General features: G+C 42.0%; 1 protein-coding gene across 1 annotated transcript in view; it reads right to left on the bottom strand.

Moving 5' to 3' along the window:
- Nucleotides 1–16,704, bottom strand: part of LOC126272888 (uncharacterized) — a 123,643-nt gene that overhangs the window by 17,951 nt on the left and 88,988 nt on the right. Inside the window, exons 5-6 of the mRNA XM_049976143.1 lie at nt 5,743–5,893; nt 5,505–5,668 (exon numbers count right to left, since the gene is read on the bottom strand). Coding sequence (XP_049832100.1) covers nt 5,505–5,668; nt 5,743–5,893 — 315 coding nt within the window. The remainder of the gene's footprint in view (nt 1–5,504; nt 5,669–5,742; nt 5,894–16,704) is intronic.

Below are 16,704 nucleotides of genomic sequence, written 5' to 3'. Positions count from 1 at the left end.
CAGTTGACGGACTTTGAGCGAGGGCGTATAGTGGGCATGCGGGAGGCCGGGTGGACGTACCGCCGAATTGCTCAACACGTGGGGCGAGAGGTCTGCACAGTACATCGATGTTGTCGCCAGTGGTCGGCGGAAGGTGCACGTGCCCGTCGACCTGGGACCGGACCGCAGCGACGCACGGATGCACGCCAAGACCGTAGGATCCTGCGCAGTGCCGTAGGGGACCGCACCGCCACTTCCCAGCAAATTAGGGACACTGTTGCTCCTGGGGTATCGGCGAGGACCATTCGCAACCGTCTCCATGAAGCTGGGCTACGGTCCCGCACACTGTTAGGCCGTCTTCCGCTCACGCCCCAACATCGTGCAGCCCGCCTCCAGTGGTGTCGCGACAGGCGTGAATGGAGGGACGAATGGAGACGTGTCGTCTTCAGCAATGAGAGTCGCTGCTGCCTTGGTGCCAATGATGGTCGTATGCGTGTTTGGCGCCGTGCAGGTGAGTGCCACAATCAGGACTGTATACGACCGAGGCACACAGGGCCAACACCCGGCATCATGGTGTGGGGAGCGATCTCCTACACTGGCCGTACACCTCTGGTGATCGTCGAGGGGACACTGAATAGTGCACGGTACATCCAAACCGTCATCGAACCCATCGTTCTACCATTCCTAGACCGGCAAGGGAACTTGCTGTTCCAACAGGACAATGCACGTCCGCATGTATCCCGTGCCACCCAACGTGCTCTAGAAGGTGCAAGTCAACTACCCTGGCCAGCAAGATCTCCGGATCTATCCCCCATTGAGCATGTTTGGGACTGAATGAAGCGTCGTCTCACGCGGTCTGCACGTCCAGCACGAACGCTGGTCCAACTGAGGCGCCAGGTGGAAATGGCATGGCAGCCTGCATTGCTGCGAAAGGTTGATATACACTGTACTAGTGCCGACATTGTGCATGCTCTGTTGCCTGTGTGTTTGTGCCTGTGGTTCTGTCAGTGTGATCATGTGATGTATCTGACCCCAGGAATGTGTCAATAAAGTTTCCCCTTCCTGGGACAATGAATTCACGGTGTTCTTATTTCAATTTCCAGGAGTGTACAACAACAAAGTAACAAGAAACTTTGGAACTTATAAAAGCAGGTTCTGTGTCATTATTAAAGCCTATGCCTTATTGGTACATTAACTAACAGCTGAGATCAAAAAATTTTACAAAGATGTAACTTTTAGCCGACAGCTGGCGCTAGTGTTGCGAACGTGGCCTTCAATTTTATTTTATTGTTTATAGACATAAACAGGGTGAACATTAATAAAATTGACAAATTGTAGGGTCTGATTCCTGACTGTAAGTGGAGGATAAAAGGTCCTACAGATATATGTCAGGAACTGTATCGTTGTCACGGTAGAGGGCACTGTCGAACGAAAATTCCTCTGCGTGCCGTGTGTTCCTCTTCGGCATTTGTGCGATCATGGGTCTTTGCAGACTGACAAACGTGTAGGGAGACAGCGGATCGTGCGTTCACCAGATTTGGAGGACCGGTTTCTACAGGATATCGCGACGACCCCTAAAAAAGCTCCAGGCAAGTGTTCCACAAAGATGGTGTAAGCCAAAGTAGGTTATGTGAATCCAGCATGATAACCGCCACTATCCCTGTCACCTGCAACGAGTGTAAGGCAGCATCTGTTGTGAAGTGGAAGCAATGAAGCTCTACGCTGTGTTCCGGGACGATTTGTTGTCGTTGCTCGAACACCGTCCATTTCCGGACTCATGTTCACAGGACCTTTTTTCCTCCATTTCCAGTCAGGTATCCGTCCCTGCAGTTCGTCGGTTTTATTACTGTTCACTCTGTATATATTTGTCTCCTCGTACTTATAAAAAGACAGATCGTCTTTAGAATATAAACATTCACAGTCAAATTATAAAACAAGATTTAGTAAATACAGGGTGTTTATAAATGAATATCAGGGTTTAACGCTTTATAATGTTTATTACATTAAAGTTACAGTTATAAATGATATGTCAAATGAAAGGGCAACTCAAACAGTTTTACCAAGAACCTTATAATTGTTCAATGTGAGCACCATTTGTCACACGGCACACATCAAGTCTATAGCCGAGTTCTTCCCAAACGTTGATAACTGTGTCTTCAGTGATTGTAGCAACAGCTGCTTCAATCCGGTTTCTTAATTCAGGGAGGTCTGCTGGTAGCGGAGGCACGTACACACGATCCTTGATGAAGCCCCAAAGGAAAAAATCGCATGGCGTTAAGTCGGGTGAACTTGGAAGCCATGCAAAGCAAGCCCTGTCATTGGGTCTCTTGCGGCCTATCCAGCGCTCGGCTATAGACTTCATGTGTGCCGTGTGACAAATGTTCCTCACATTGAACATTTAGAAGGTTCTTTCATTTGACATATCATTTATAACTGTAAGTTTAATGTAATAAATATTATGAAGCGTTAAAACCCCGATTTTCGTTTATAAATACCCTGCAATTACATACTTTTTAGCTAGGTGTTGTATAACGAACGCCTGTACCTTTCATCTTAATTGCAGGTATCTCAGCAGCCGAAACGTCGTAATAAATAAAGATATTTTAATAAGCTGTCTAAAGGTTGTATTCAAAAAACGTTCGTAATGATCGCGGACTCATGTACCCGATATACGTATCCTTTATTAGTATGCAACTTATAAAACTTATCCCTCACACTACTTCCAAATAGCTGACAGAAATTGAGAGATGTATTGTTGCTGTTTAGATTAGATTGCGAGAGCGTGTTGAAAAGTAACGCCTCCGAATTTTATAAGTGAAAACTCATAAAGCTTTTTATATAAAACAAACATTATTAACATTCTACATCCTTATTCTTCATGTCTACATATGTGTTTCTCAAAACGTAAGTCATCCTGGCGACGAAAACATTTCTCCCAAAGAGAGACCAGTTTGTTGATACCGTTACTGTAGAATTTCGAACTGCTGACGGAGCCACAACCTCACCTCTGCTTGCACCGATTCGCCACTATCGAAGTGAAGTCCTGGAAAGTATTCTTTAAGTTTTGGAAGCATGTGTAAATCGGGTGGGGCCAAGTCGGGACTGTGTGTTGGATGATCGATTATAGTGAATCAGGGGCAACGGATTCCTGCAAATGTCGCAGCGCTCGTATGAAATCTGGCATCGTCACGCTGAACGAGAAGGTGCTCCTTGTGTGGATGGACTCTTCAAATACGCTGTTTCTCAAGCGCCGATGTAGTTACGTACACACTGTCATGTTACACGCAACAAATTGGAGCCCTCTAGCTGCAAAAGGGCTACAGATATGTAGCCATGAAGACTAAAGACGTGGAAGGTTAATAACGTTCGTTTTATCCAAATAGATTTAAGAGTTTTTACATTTTAAAAAATCGGAGGCATTACTTTTCAGTGCGTCCTCGTAGATGATATTAGATTTTCCTGGACATATTTAATAACATGAGTCTGATAACAAGCGACATTGTATTCAGTTATGTGAGTCGCATAATGGAGACCACTTGCATCAACTTTCCTTAATTATTTTTCCATAAGGATGAGTCAGTTGTTCGACATCTTGTAATATGACATCTTCTCGATGACCACAAGGGGATGCCGTCGGCCCATTACTTATTACAGAGCAGGCGATGTTAACATCGTTTTATTTCACTTTCGGGGTTGTGTGGAACGGTGGAGCGGTTCAAACGTCATTGGCGGCTAACGACTTGGAGCTGCTACCTTGAAAAACATAACACAGTCATCTGTTATGCGTCCCCGGTGGAGTTTATATTTCACGACTTGTCGGTGTAGATGGAGCCGTACTCGTCACAGGGACTTGGGTACACGCATTTCATGTATGACACAACAGAATATAGTTGTTGCTATGTTGAAGGAATATACAGAGAATTGTTTCGCAACAGGCATGATCCTAGTGGGAAATCTTCATCCCCATGTATAGAGACTTAAGCGAGAAGTTGAGTCGTTCAAACCAAAGAGAGGTGGCTAAGGTTCAAACAGTAGCATTTAAAGATACAGTATTGGAATAAGTGGGCGAAAATTCATCAGCAAGGACCCCCCTAATTTCCCTGCGAAATCACACTTCGAACAATCCAGTGTGGAGAGTACTGGTTTCGCCGGCCGCTGTGGCCGAGCGGTTCTTGGCGCTTCAGTCTGTAACCGCGCTGCTGCTACGGTCGCAAGTTCGAATCCTGCCTCGGGCATGGTTGTGTGTGATATTCTTAGGTTAGTTAGGTTTAAGTAGTTGTAAGTCTAAGGGACTGATGACCTTAGATGTTAAGTCTCATAGTGTTTAGACCTATTTGAACCACTTTTAGAGTACTAGTTTGGCAGTAGCTACACCGCTATATGATAAACAACGTGTGCAGGCGATGAGGACAGACTGTTCTGTACCCTGAGTTCAGCTGTAAACACATCATCCATTGCAACATTGCAGTGCTAAACTTCGCAGTCTGCACTGTTCACGAGTGAGGCGTCTTTCAACAATGATGGTCTTTCCAACTGCCCCGATATTTATGTCTCGAGTGATGAAAATCTACACATCGGTTGCCGGCTGGAATCATACAAGATCAACGAATTGGATCTTATCTGCAGGCAACCTATAAGTGGTGCACTCGCCTGGTGTCCAATCGGAGGTGGTGCCGCACTTGTTATCCTACCTGAGCAACAGACACACTTCTCGCTGGGTTGTAAAGACTGGGCGATCGCCGGCTGTCACAGCTACGAATTTTTTTCTATGGTGATACATGAAGTCGTCGATGTTTGAACCTCAGCCGATGCTCAACTGCTTGTTAGATCCGCAGCTGACTGTCTCATTTCACTACAGGCAATAGGGAGTCCAGTAGAACTGTACGCGTCTTTGTAATGAATGCATCCGAGACGTGGCCGTCACTGAGAATTGTTACTATAAGCTAAATTTGCTCTTACAAGCTGTAAATTGTTTATGTTAGTAAAAAACCTAAATTAGTTTCTTTCAGTTGAAAAAAAAAACTAAAGAATTATTTTCTTATAGCAAACCACGCGACTGAGTTAAAAATTTTGATTTTAAACGTTTGGCCTTAATATTGTGCGGCGAAGATTTACGAATTATGAAGTAACAGTGTGAATCATTACTGTAATGTTGTTACGCGTATATCTTTTACTGCTTGTTTCAGCTATGACTTACCTCCAGTACGTGTGACATTTGAGAAATTATGCAACAGCTTTTCTATGAAAAACTAGTAGCTACTTGTATTTCTTTATAGTACATATGATAGTAACTTGAAGATGTTTAGGTTGTTATTTATTTATTTAGCCCCGTCACATTAGGATCTACACTCCCTGCCTTAACAATAAACAAGGGTTTCACACACACAAATCTTTTAGCATCACAATTTATAATAATATAATAACTAATTATATCCGTTATAATGCAAGAGAAAAGATAATGTGGAAGGATTATATGCGTTCACCTAAGATTATTTTAAATAAATTATACAAATGACGTTACTTACCTGTAGGTCAAACAAGGAAAAGGCACAGACGTAGAACGGTAGCCCAATAAAGCACAACGTCGGATAGTCTATGTGAATCGTGTGCTTGAAAAGCGGTTGGACTCGATTGTCTTCAACTTTGACGTTGCATTTTTCTGACAGGAACGGGAAACTATATTGATAACCTGGAAGAAGCATCAGTTGTCAAACTGCAAATGGTAAAATTATCTTCATGGTGCTATAAATGTGAAAAACTTACCTGTACAATAAAACACATCATCGACCTTGTACGTCGAACCATCTGCAAACGTCACTGATTCCTCATCTAGACTCACGATTTCTGGTTTCTGAAAGACGTTGTCAGGAAACTTTGTATCAATTTTTTCTTTGAAATGATGACTCAGAATTACCTGGAATCAAGCAGGATACTATCCTATAGATGCGCTGCACAACTGGCAGTTGTTCACAACAATCTAAACATCTACAAATACTTTCATTATAATTCAGAAATATAATTAAAATAACAGCCATTACGTTGCATGTGACATGTTAATACTGTATACCGAACGAAAAACATTTTGACCTAGGGTAAAAGTGGGTATTACTTCCAACAAGGTGCAATGATTGTTCGTCTAGGTGATTCGTCGCAGAATATTGCATGCTTGATTATTTTCCCTCGTACTGATACTTAAAAGAATACTAATGCATTGTGATGGCTTCGGATAGCTTTAATTTATGCACTTCCCTTAGATAATAAAACTCCTTGTTTTTGAAACGATTAGATACTTTTTCTTTTGCACTCATCAATCTTCTGGCTTGTTTACGCGGCCCGCGTGAATTCCTCCCCTGTTGTAAGCCTGCAAGGTACGTCCTCCATTACTTGCTGGATGTATTCCAATCTCTGTCTTCCCCTACAGTTTCTACGCTCTACAGCTCTCTCCAGTACCATGGAAATTGTTCCTTAGCGTGTTAACAGATGTCCTATCATCCTGTCCCTTCTTTAGTCAGCATTTTCCATATATTTCTTTTCTCGTTGACTCTGCAGAGAACCACCTCATCCCTTACCATACACTCCATCTAATTTTCAGCATTTTCAACATTCTTCTTTAGCACCACATTTCAAATGCTTCTTTTCTCTTCTGTTCTGGTTTCCCCACAGTCCATGTCTCACTGCTACGCAATGTTGTGCCCCAAACGTACATTCTCAGAAATTTCAGCCTATAATTAAGACCTGTCTTTCATAATAGTGAAGTTCTCTTGGCCAGGAATGCCCTTTTTGCCAGTGCTAGTCTGATTCTTATGTCCTCTTTGCTCTGTCCGTCATGAGTTATTTTGCTACTTACATAACAGGATTCCTCAATATCCTCTACTTCGTGATCACCAATCCTTACGTTAAGTGTTTCGCTGCTCTCATTACTGCTACTTCTCATTACTTTCTTCTTTCTTCTAGTTACTCTCAATCCATATTCTTTACTCATTAGACTGACACTCTTGTAATTCTTCTTTACTTCCACTGATGATAGTGATGCCATCAGCGAATCTTATCACTGATACCTATTCCCTTGAATCTTAATCACACTCTTGAAACTTTGTATTTTAGCCATTCTTCGATGTATAGATTTAACAGAAAGCGCGAAAAACTACACACGTGCCGAACACCCTTTTTAATCCGAGCACTTGGCTCTTGGTCTCCCACTCTTATTGTTCCCTCTTCCTTCTTGTACTTATTACGTATTACACGTCGTTCCGTTACAGCTAACCCCTATTTTTCTCGGAATTTTGAACGTCTTGCACCATTTTATATTTTCGAAAGGTTTTTCAAAGTCGACTTATCAAACGCACTGTCAGAACTGCCTCTCTGGTGGCTTTCCGCTCCTAAACCAAACTGATCGTCATATATAAAATCTTCAGTTTCTTTTTCCATTCTTGTGTATATTCTCGGTGTCAGTAGCTTGGATGCATGAATTGTTAATTGTGCGATAATTCTCACACTTGTCAAGTCTTTCTAGCTTCGGAATTGTGTGGATGACGTTTTTCCGAAAGTCTGATGCTATATCGCCAGTCTCATACATTCTACACACCACCGTGAATAGTCGTCTGATTGTCACTTCCTCCAATGATTTTTAGAAATTCTGCCTTATTTGTTCTTAAGTCACCATAAACTCTTTTAAATCTTGACTCCAATACTGTATCCCCCCATCTCTTTTCTATCTACTCCTGTTTCTTCTTCTATCACCCCATCATACAAGTCCCCCCTCTCGCAGAGGTCTTCAGTGTACTCTTTCCACCTCTCCGCTCTCTCCTCTGCATTTAACAGTGGAATTCCCTTTGCGCTCTTTATGTTACAGCCTTTGCTTTTAATTTCACCGAAGGTTGTTTTGACTTTTCCAAATGCTGAGTCAGACCTTCCGACAATCAGTTGTTTCCCGATTTCTTCACATTTTTCATGCAGTCGTTTCGCCTTAGCTTCCCTGCCTTTCCTGTTTATTTCATTCCTAAGTGACTGGATATCTGTATCCCTGAATTTCCCTGAAACTTTTTGTACCTTCTTCTTCCATCGATCATCTGAAGTATTCTTCTGTTATCCATTGTTTCTTCACAGTTACCTTCTTTGTACCTAAGTTTTTCTTACAAAATCCTGTGATTGCTCTTTTTAGAGATATTGAGTTCTCTTCAACTCAACTACCTACTGAGTTATTCATTATCGCAGTAGTAGTCCCAGAGAACTTCAAGTGTATATGTTCAGTCTTTAGTATCCGTATCCCGTTTCTTTTCTCACTGAGTATTCCTGACCGGTTTCTTAAACTTCAGACTACTCTCAACCATCACTAACTTCTGATCTGAGTCTATATCTGGTACGCCTTACAATCCCATATCATTTCAGAATCTCTGACTGACCATAATGTAATATAACTGAAATCTTCCCGTATCTCATGGCCCCTTCGAAGCATACATCCTTTACTATATGAACTTCGTTGCAGAAATTAATTAGTCTTTCTCCTCTCTCATTCCTACTATCAGGACCATATTCTCCCGTAATCTTTTCTTTCACTCCTTCCCCTACAACCGCATTTCGATCCCTCTATGACTATAAGATTTCCATCTCCCCTTACGAACTGAATTACCGATTGAATACCCTCATATACTTTCTCTATTTCTTCGTCTTCTGGTTGCTACGTTGGCGTGTATACATGAACTATTGTTGCCGATGTTGTTTTGCTGCCAATTCTGATGTGTACAACCCTGTTACTGAACTGTTCACAGTAACTCACTCTCTGCCCTACTTTCCTATGCATAACGAATAAACAGGAATACTATTGCCGTTCAACCATTTTCAACTGCTGCTGACATTACCCTATCTGATCTGACCAGAAACCCTGATCTTTTTATTTCATTTCACTTCACTGATCCTGCACTATATACAGATTGAACCTTAGCATTTCCCTTTTCAGATTTTCTAGTTTCCCCATCACGTTCAAACTTCTGACGTTCCGCGCCCTCACTCTTACAATGTTATCGTTTAGCTAAATATTCAATCTTTTGCTCATATAATATGATACACAAGACGACACACCTAACAACATCAGAGAAATTTAGTTATGCTTTAAAGTCTGTTGTGGATCTGCATCTACATCTTTCCGTAATGCGATCATAATTATGCTAACAGGAGGAAGTATAAGACAGAAATGTTTTATAGTGTTCCCTTTTGCGATTTGTTCTTTCTTCTCCTCCTCCTCCTCCTCCTTCTTCTTCTTCTTCTTCTTTCTTTTTCTTCTATTGGCTGCGCGTCTAATCTGAGCTCCTCAAAATAACTTCGTTGTATTATTGCTTATCTTCCTCTGGTCTTCTGTTGCTAAAACTACGTCGTTACTTATGCTTTCAATGCAGCTGCTTTATTGTTTCTATTATACATTTTCAATGACGTGATACCAACGCGTACTGTATCCTTGTTGTCGTCTTCCATCCATTTAATAGTCATTCTGATTCCAACGATATACTGAAAATATTTTTGAGAACCTGTCCTAGACCATTGCCATAACCTGACTGTAGAATATCAACATGAATTTCCATGTCATGTCTGTCATTTTATCGGTATGTTAGTGTAATTCTTCATTTGTCCTCTTTTTCCGTGTTTAATCTATAATTTTCTGTGCTCTTAATATTTTCATAAAGAATCTTCTCTCTTTTTTCTCTTGTATTTTCAGTTCTGCATTCTTCTTCATTATAAAACACATCGAACAATAAGATTCTGTTGGTTTCACTACTGCATTGTAATGTCTAATTCTGGTCTTGCAAGACAGCGCTGATTAATTGTACCTATTCTGGATAACCTTGTAAACTAATTCTAATATTTCCCTCACTATCCAGCCCATTGAATCGGATCCATCTTACAAGATATGTGAATTTTTCCACTCGCCTAATGTCCCCGTGTCTTGTTTACAAACATCTTTTCCTCTTACGCTGAAGCTGCACAGAGATCTTCCAGACCAGTTTTTTCAGCAGTGTCGTTCACATCATCCATCATCGCTTGGGCGTCTTCTAGGTTCGGAGCTAATAAAGCTCGGTTAGCAGCAAACATTAAGCACTTAATTTCTAGGTTCCTTCTTTTCTCCCAAGGATGTATTCCTTAGCTTAAAACTTATGATTACAAATTAATTTAAAGTGGTTAATATTTGACGTTAAACTCATAATCGAGAAAATGTTTAAAAAAGGTTTGAAATTATGATTAAAATTTTTTGGAAGTTGTCAACTGCTGTCATTATCAAGCGCTGGATGAGTATAGTCTGGGTAATTTACGGTCCGTTTTCAGCAACAGATACTTTTTCATGAATCTTGATGACGGCATATATCGTGAGCCTTAAAACATCTTACAACGACATAATTTTGCAGATACATTCAGTGGTACGAGGGCTGTTCAGAAAGTATCCGATCGTACTCTTTAATTATGGACACAAATAATGTGGTACCTGGGAGCACGCGGGCATTCTCTGTGTTTGTAGGAAACGTAATGCGCATGCTCTATTTTTTACATGACTGTGGAAACATCCACTCCCTGGCTAGCCGTTGACAAGTGAACACGTGTAAGTGGCAGTCGCCGGATTTTGTGTTGTGGGCAAAATGACGGAAAAAGTGGAACAACGATATTGCATCAAATCTTGTTTTAAGCTTTGCTACTCTCAGGTTGAAAAATCCACAAGATTCGACAACAGTTTGGCGATGAAGTAGTGGCTACCACACAGAGACAGGAGTGATAAAACCGCTTCAGAAATGGCAGCTTATCAGTTCAAGTAGGCTCTCAACATCCACATGGAGTTGTTATTGATTACGTAAGTACCCTGGTGATGCAGGGTAAACGAATCACGATCGGGGAACTTGCAGAAGAGGTCAAAATTAGTACTAGATCCATTCATTCCTTTTTAACGAAATATTTGGACATCAGAAGATTCTCAGCAAAATGTGTACCGAAGCTGCTAATAACTGAGCAGAAGCAACTTCATTTGGAGATTGCACAGGACATGCTGGATACCGTGAACAGTAATCTCAATTTTCTTAACACAGTGATCAATGGTGGTGAGTCCTGGGTTTATAGCTACAACCCAGAAACAAAGTTCTCGTCATCGCAGTGGAAGCATCCTTCATCCCCGAGACCCAGAAGAGCGAGGAGGGTCTGCAGCTACCGGAAAGTCATGCTGACCGTGTTTTTTTACTCCAGTGGCGCGGTCAATCACGAGTACGTACCAGAAGGTACTAATTTCATAAAGAAGTACTACCAAGAGGCTCTGCGTCGCCTTCGTGAAGCAGTGAGACGCAAACGACCAGACTTGTTGGCAGTTGGCAAGGTAACCCACCCGCTTATCGTTCTGAGTTAATTCTGAGTTTCTTGGTCTAACGCAACACGGATATGATTTGTCAGCCTCTCTATTCCCCTGACCTAGCACCGATTTACTTCTGTCCTTTTGCTGAACTGAAAAAGACTCTAACAGGGCCAGATTTCAGACCAGGGAAGAAATTATGCAGAATCCCACGGAGCAGCTCAGCACCATACCAAAAGATGCTATCCAGACATGCTTCCAGCAGTGGCGGTAGCGTTAGGAGAGGTGTGCAGAAGCTGAAGGGGACTGCTTTGAAGGTGACTAGTGTCAAACAACTGCATCTGAATAAAGACTGATTTATGAATAGAAGTCGGATACTTTTTTGAACAGAGGCCTCGCATACAGGGTAGTCCATTACTCGTGACCGGGCCAAATATCTCACGAAATAAGCGTCAAACGAAAAAACTACAAAGAACGAAACTTGTCTAGCTTGAAGGGAGAAACCAGATGGCGCTATGGTTGGCCCGCTAGATGGTGCTGTCATACGCCAAACGGATATCAACAGGGTTTTTTTTAAATAGGAACCCCCATTTTTTATTACATATTCTTGTAGTACGTAAAGAAATATGAATGTTTTAGTTGGACCACTTTTTTCGCTTTGTGATAGACGGCGCTGTAATAGTCACAAACATATGGCTCACAACTTTAGACGAACAGTTGGTTCAAATGGCTCTGAGCACTATTTGACTCAACTGCTGTGGTCATCAGTTCCCTAGAACTTAGTACTACTTAAACCTAACTAACCTAAGGACATCACACACATCCATGCCCGAGGCAGGATTCGAATCTGCGACCGTAGCAGTCGCATGGGAACAGTTGGTAATAGGTAGGTTTTTTAAGTTAAAATACAGAACGTAGGTACGTTTGAACATTTTATTTCGGTTGTTTCAATGTGATACATGTACCTTTGTGAACTTATCATTTCTGAGAACGCATGCTGTTACAGCGTGATTACCTGTAAATAGCACATCAATACAATAAATGCTCAAAATGATGTCCGTCAACCTCAATGCATTTGGCAATACGTGTAACGACATTCCTCTCAACAGCGAGTAGTTCGCCTTCCGTAATGTTCGCACATGAATTGACAATGCGCTGACGCATGTTGTCAGGCGTTGTCGGTGGATCACGATAGCAAATATCCTTCAACTTTCCCCACAGAAAGAAATCCTGGGACGTCAGATCCAACCCACCTGTCATGAAATATGTTACTCAATACCGCTTCAAACGCACGCGATCTATGTGCCGGACATCCATCATGTTGGAAGTACATCGCTACTCTGTCATGCAGTGAAACATCTTGTAGTAACATCGGTAGAACATTACGCAGGAAATCAGCATACATTGCGCCATTTAAATTGCCATCGATAAAATGGGGGCCAATTATCCTTCCTCCCACAATGCCGCACCATACATTAACCCGCCAATGTCGCTGATGTTCCACTTGTCGCAGCCATCGTGGATTTTCCGTTGTCCAATAGTGCATATTATGCCGGTTTACGTTACCGCTGTTTGTGAATGAGGCTTCGTCGCTAAATAGAACGCGTGCAAAAAATCTGTCATCGTCCCGCAATTTCTCTTGTGCCCAGTGGCAGAACTGTACACGACGTTCAGAGTCGTCGCCAAGCAATTGCTGGTGCATAGAAATATGGTACGGGTGGAATCGATGTTGATATAGCATTCTCAACACCAACGTTTTTGAGATTCCCGATTCTCGCGCAATTTGTCTGCTACTGATGTGCGGATTAGCCACGTCAGCTGCTAAAACACCTACTTGGGCATCATAATTTGTTGCAGGTCGTGGTTGACGTTTCACATGTGGCTGAACACTTCCTGTTTCCTTAAATAACGTAACTATCCGGCGAACGGCCCGAACACGTAATGATATCGTCCAGCAGCATCCATAGCACATTTTGATCACAATATCCATACATCAACACGATATCGACCTTTTCCGCAATTGGCAAACGGTCCATTTTAACACGGCTAATGTATCACGAAGCAAATACCGTTCGCACTGGCAGAATGTTACGTGATACCACGTACTTATACGTTTGTGACTATTACAGCGCCATCTATCACAAAGCGAAAAAAGTGGTCCAACTAAAACATTCATATTTCTTTACGCACTACACGAATATGTAATAAAAAAAATGGAGGTTCTTATTTTAAAAAACGCAGTTGGTATCTGTTTTATCTACGGCAGCGCCATCTGGTTTCCCCCTTCAATGTAGACGAGTTTCGTTCTTTGTAGTTTTTTCGTTTGATGCTTATTTCGTGATGTATTTGGCTCGGTCACTATCAATGGACGATCCTGTATACTGTCTGTGAAATATGTTGCGATTAGAGATCGTCGTAAATAACTTTAAACACCATGCCTGAGGCAGAAATTTTACTGCATAAAGAGCGAAAATGTAATACGCGATAAATTTTTTCCTTTTCATCATTTTGTGGAGTGTGTCGGCGAAATAGATTTCGAAAACATTTGCTCTCATTCTCAAATGCTGGTTGAATATAATCTGGCTTTTGCAATTCCTAACTGTAATACTTGTCTTGCTGTGTTAAGCCGTTAACATAAGATTATATCTCTTAATGCGTAGATTATCACAGCATTTTAAATGCTAAAATTCTGTCAATAATCACGAGAAATATTGAAAATCAAATTTTTGTTCGCCTCGGAAGCCGTTACTGGGTTACCTACAACTGGATCTGCGTGACCCTGAACCGGTTTAGCCGTTTGGTAATATACGGGGTGATCAGAAACAATCAGAAAAGCTTAGAAGGGTGTTGCAGGGAAGTTGCTTTGAGAAATAGTTGTTGAGAAAAAAATTCGATACTTTGCGCCGTTTCCGAGTTATTCAGCAATGCGGTAAACCAACGAGCTTGTCGCGCGAGCTTGTTCGATCAGCCTACCAGAGACAGTGTCGCCAAACGCGTCCTTCGTTTGGTTTCCTCAAACCGAACAAACGTAGCTTTTGCTCATTTAGCTTTTATCAGTTCCGAAAAAGACTCATTTTAACTGACAATGAGCGTTGCAACAGGTAGTAACACACGAACCGACAGCTGTCTGCGCGTTACCGCAGTGTAGCTCGTGCAAGTGTTTTGTATTTGCGCGCTGGGACCTGACTGACTGACTTAGATGCTAATTAACTCGGAAACGGCGCGACGTATCGAATTTTTTTCTTAAAAATTATTTCCGCTTTCCAGGCTGTTTCTGATCATCCTGTAGATTGCCAGACTCGTTTCCCAGAATCTAATGATCTTCTCCGAGACAACACGAAAGAGCATTGATGACAATTCGTTCCGTTACCTTTTTATTATTCATCTGGTTCAAACTTACGTGAGTTAACGCCGATTTCTCTTTCTCTATCAGTATTATATGCAGCGTTGACTGTATGTGACGAAATTGATTGCTCGTCCGTGACACGAACGCGTTTCCCTGCCTTTCGCTGGCGATACACTACCAGTTACATCATCCGAACACGCCCGGCAGACCGCCTCAAAGCTTTCACTTGTCATATTTCGATCGTTTCGCATCTGGTTCTTCCTGTGTTTCATAGTACATCGGGCTGTGGACTCTGCACGTCTCTATAGACCTGCCGCTATTTGGCTTTTTGCAGCACTAAACTGATGAACTGCAGGTCATGAATGAATGAGCGTCGTTGGGCATTTCGACGATAGCGGGGTCTTTATATGTATCATAACTCACCACACCATCAGTACAACGAGGGCTCGTCTCTGTCTTGAACAAATTATATGTAGACGTCCCCCGTCTGATGACGAAATTATTACTCTCTTTCAGTTATTCATATACACGTCATTGTTGCTCACGCCTACGCACCGAACGAAGGTTCCAATAAATTCGAAGAAGAATTTTACGAGAATTGCGAAGACTCCTTCCGTGTGGGTGTCAACAGCGTCATAAAGGGTGCCAACAGCGTCATAAATGCGGATCGCAGACTTTTCCATATATATTCATGGTCGGGCCTAGAAATCGTGTGCATTGAAAAGTCTGTCATGATTTGAAGCGATACATCAAATTTCGTGTCGAACGACCAAATCAGGACAAGCGCATTTCGTGCCCCAAACAGTGTTGTTATCGTATCGCTGCCAGACTTCACGGCGATTTACCTTGAGGAAATTTTCCAAATGTGTTATCTCTCGCCGGCCGGAGTGGCCGAGCAGTTCTAGGCGCTACAGTCTGGAACCGCGCGACCGCTACGGTCGCAGGTTCTAATCCTGCACCAGGCATGGGTGTGTGTGATGTCCTTAGGTTAGTTAGTTCTAAGTTCTAGGGGACTGATGACCTCAGAAATTAAGTCCCATAGTGTTCAGCGCCATTTTTTGTTATCTCTCGCGAACAGCGGAGAAGCTAGTGTCGCTTTCCCAATTTCTCGCCGTTAGGCGCTCCGTAACTTACCCACTTATCCGTTAGTAGGAAATGAGAGTCGCAAGCCTATATAAAAGACTCGCTTTACATTTATTTGCACTGATGTGCCTTTATAGCCGCCTACGTGACTGTTCTGTGTATCTGCGGGCGCAGTACATTCGTAGCCCTCGTTATTGTTCTAGAATATTTTCCCGAATTGGTAACTAAAAATTATGAACAATCAATGAACCTCCCAAGCAATGGTATATTCAGATTCTAACAGTTTTTTATTAGGATCGCGACAGTCAAGAAAGACGAAACTCGTAATGTATATGGGTGCTGTGCTCTTTTCTTTTCTTTTTTTAACAAAAAGAGAAGAAAAAAGTGACAGGTGATTCAAACGAAAATTAAATTAGTTTTGTTGTGCAAATGAGACAATACAGAAAAAAATATAGATATAATCTTCCCATGAGGTATAGTGTGACAATTATTAAGCTATGTGAAGAAAACGTAAATTAGTTACAAACTACGGCGTGCAGTCACAAGTCTTCTTCGTTCTATCCTGATTACAGGACAAAGGCGGCATCGCAGCAGTAGTTTTTAGTATAAGCTATTCGTCACTGCCAATTCCGTTTCCAGGTAACGCCCCAAATTGACCCCTTTCGAATTCTAAAACAGAGTGAGCGTGACTTTTCCTGCCGAAGGTTGAATCAGTTTTTTTTTCCGAAGAACTATGGCGCCATTCCTAGTTCCATCTTTTCGTTTCAGGTTGGTGATAATACACCCACGTTTCATCTCATATATAACAATGCAGTTAAAAAATCCATTAGCTTCCACCTGGAAACGACGCAAAAGTTCCTCACAGGCATCGATGCGGCGATCTCTCAATTCAGCATTCAACTACTGTGGCCCCATTTATGGACTCTTTACTGAATCGTAGCATATCTTCGACTGTATTGTGCGTTGAACCATCATTAAT

This window comes from Schistocerca gregaria, chromosome 5 (genome assembly GCF_023897955.1).
Source record: "Schistocerca gregaria isolate iqSchGreg1 chromosome 5, iqSchGreg1.2, whole genome shotgun sequence".
Classification (NCBI taxonomy): domain Eukaryota; kingdom Metazoa; phylum Arthropoda; class Insecta; order Orthoptera; family Acrididae; genus Schistocerca; species Schistocerca gregaria.
The sequence above is the reverse complement of the archived record's forward strand: the minus strand, read 5'-3'. Positions and strand labels throughout refer to the sequence as shown.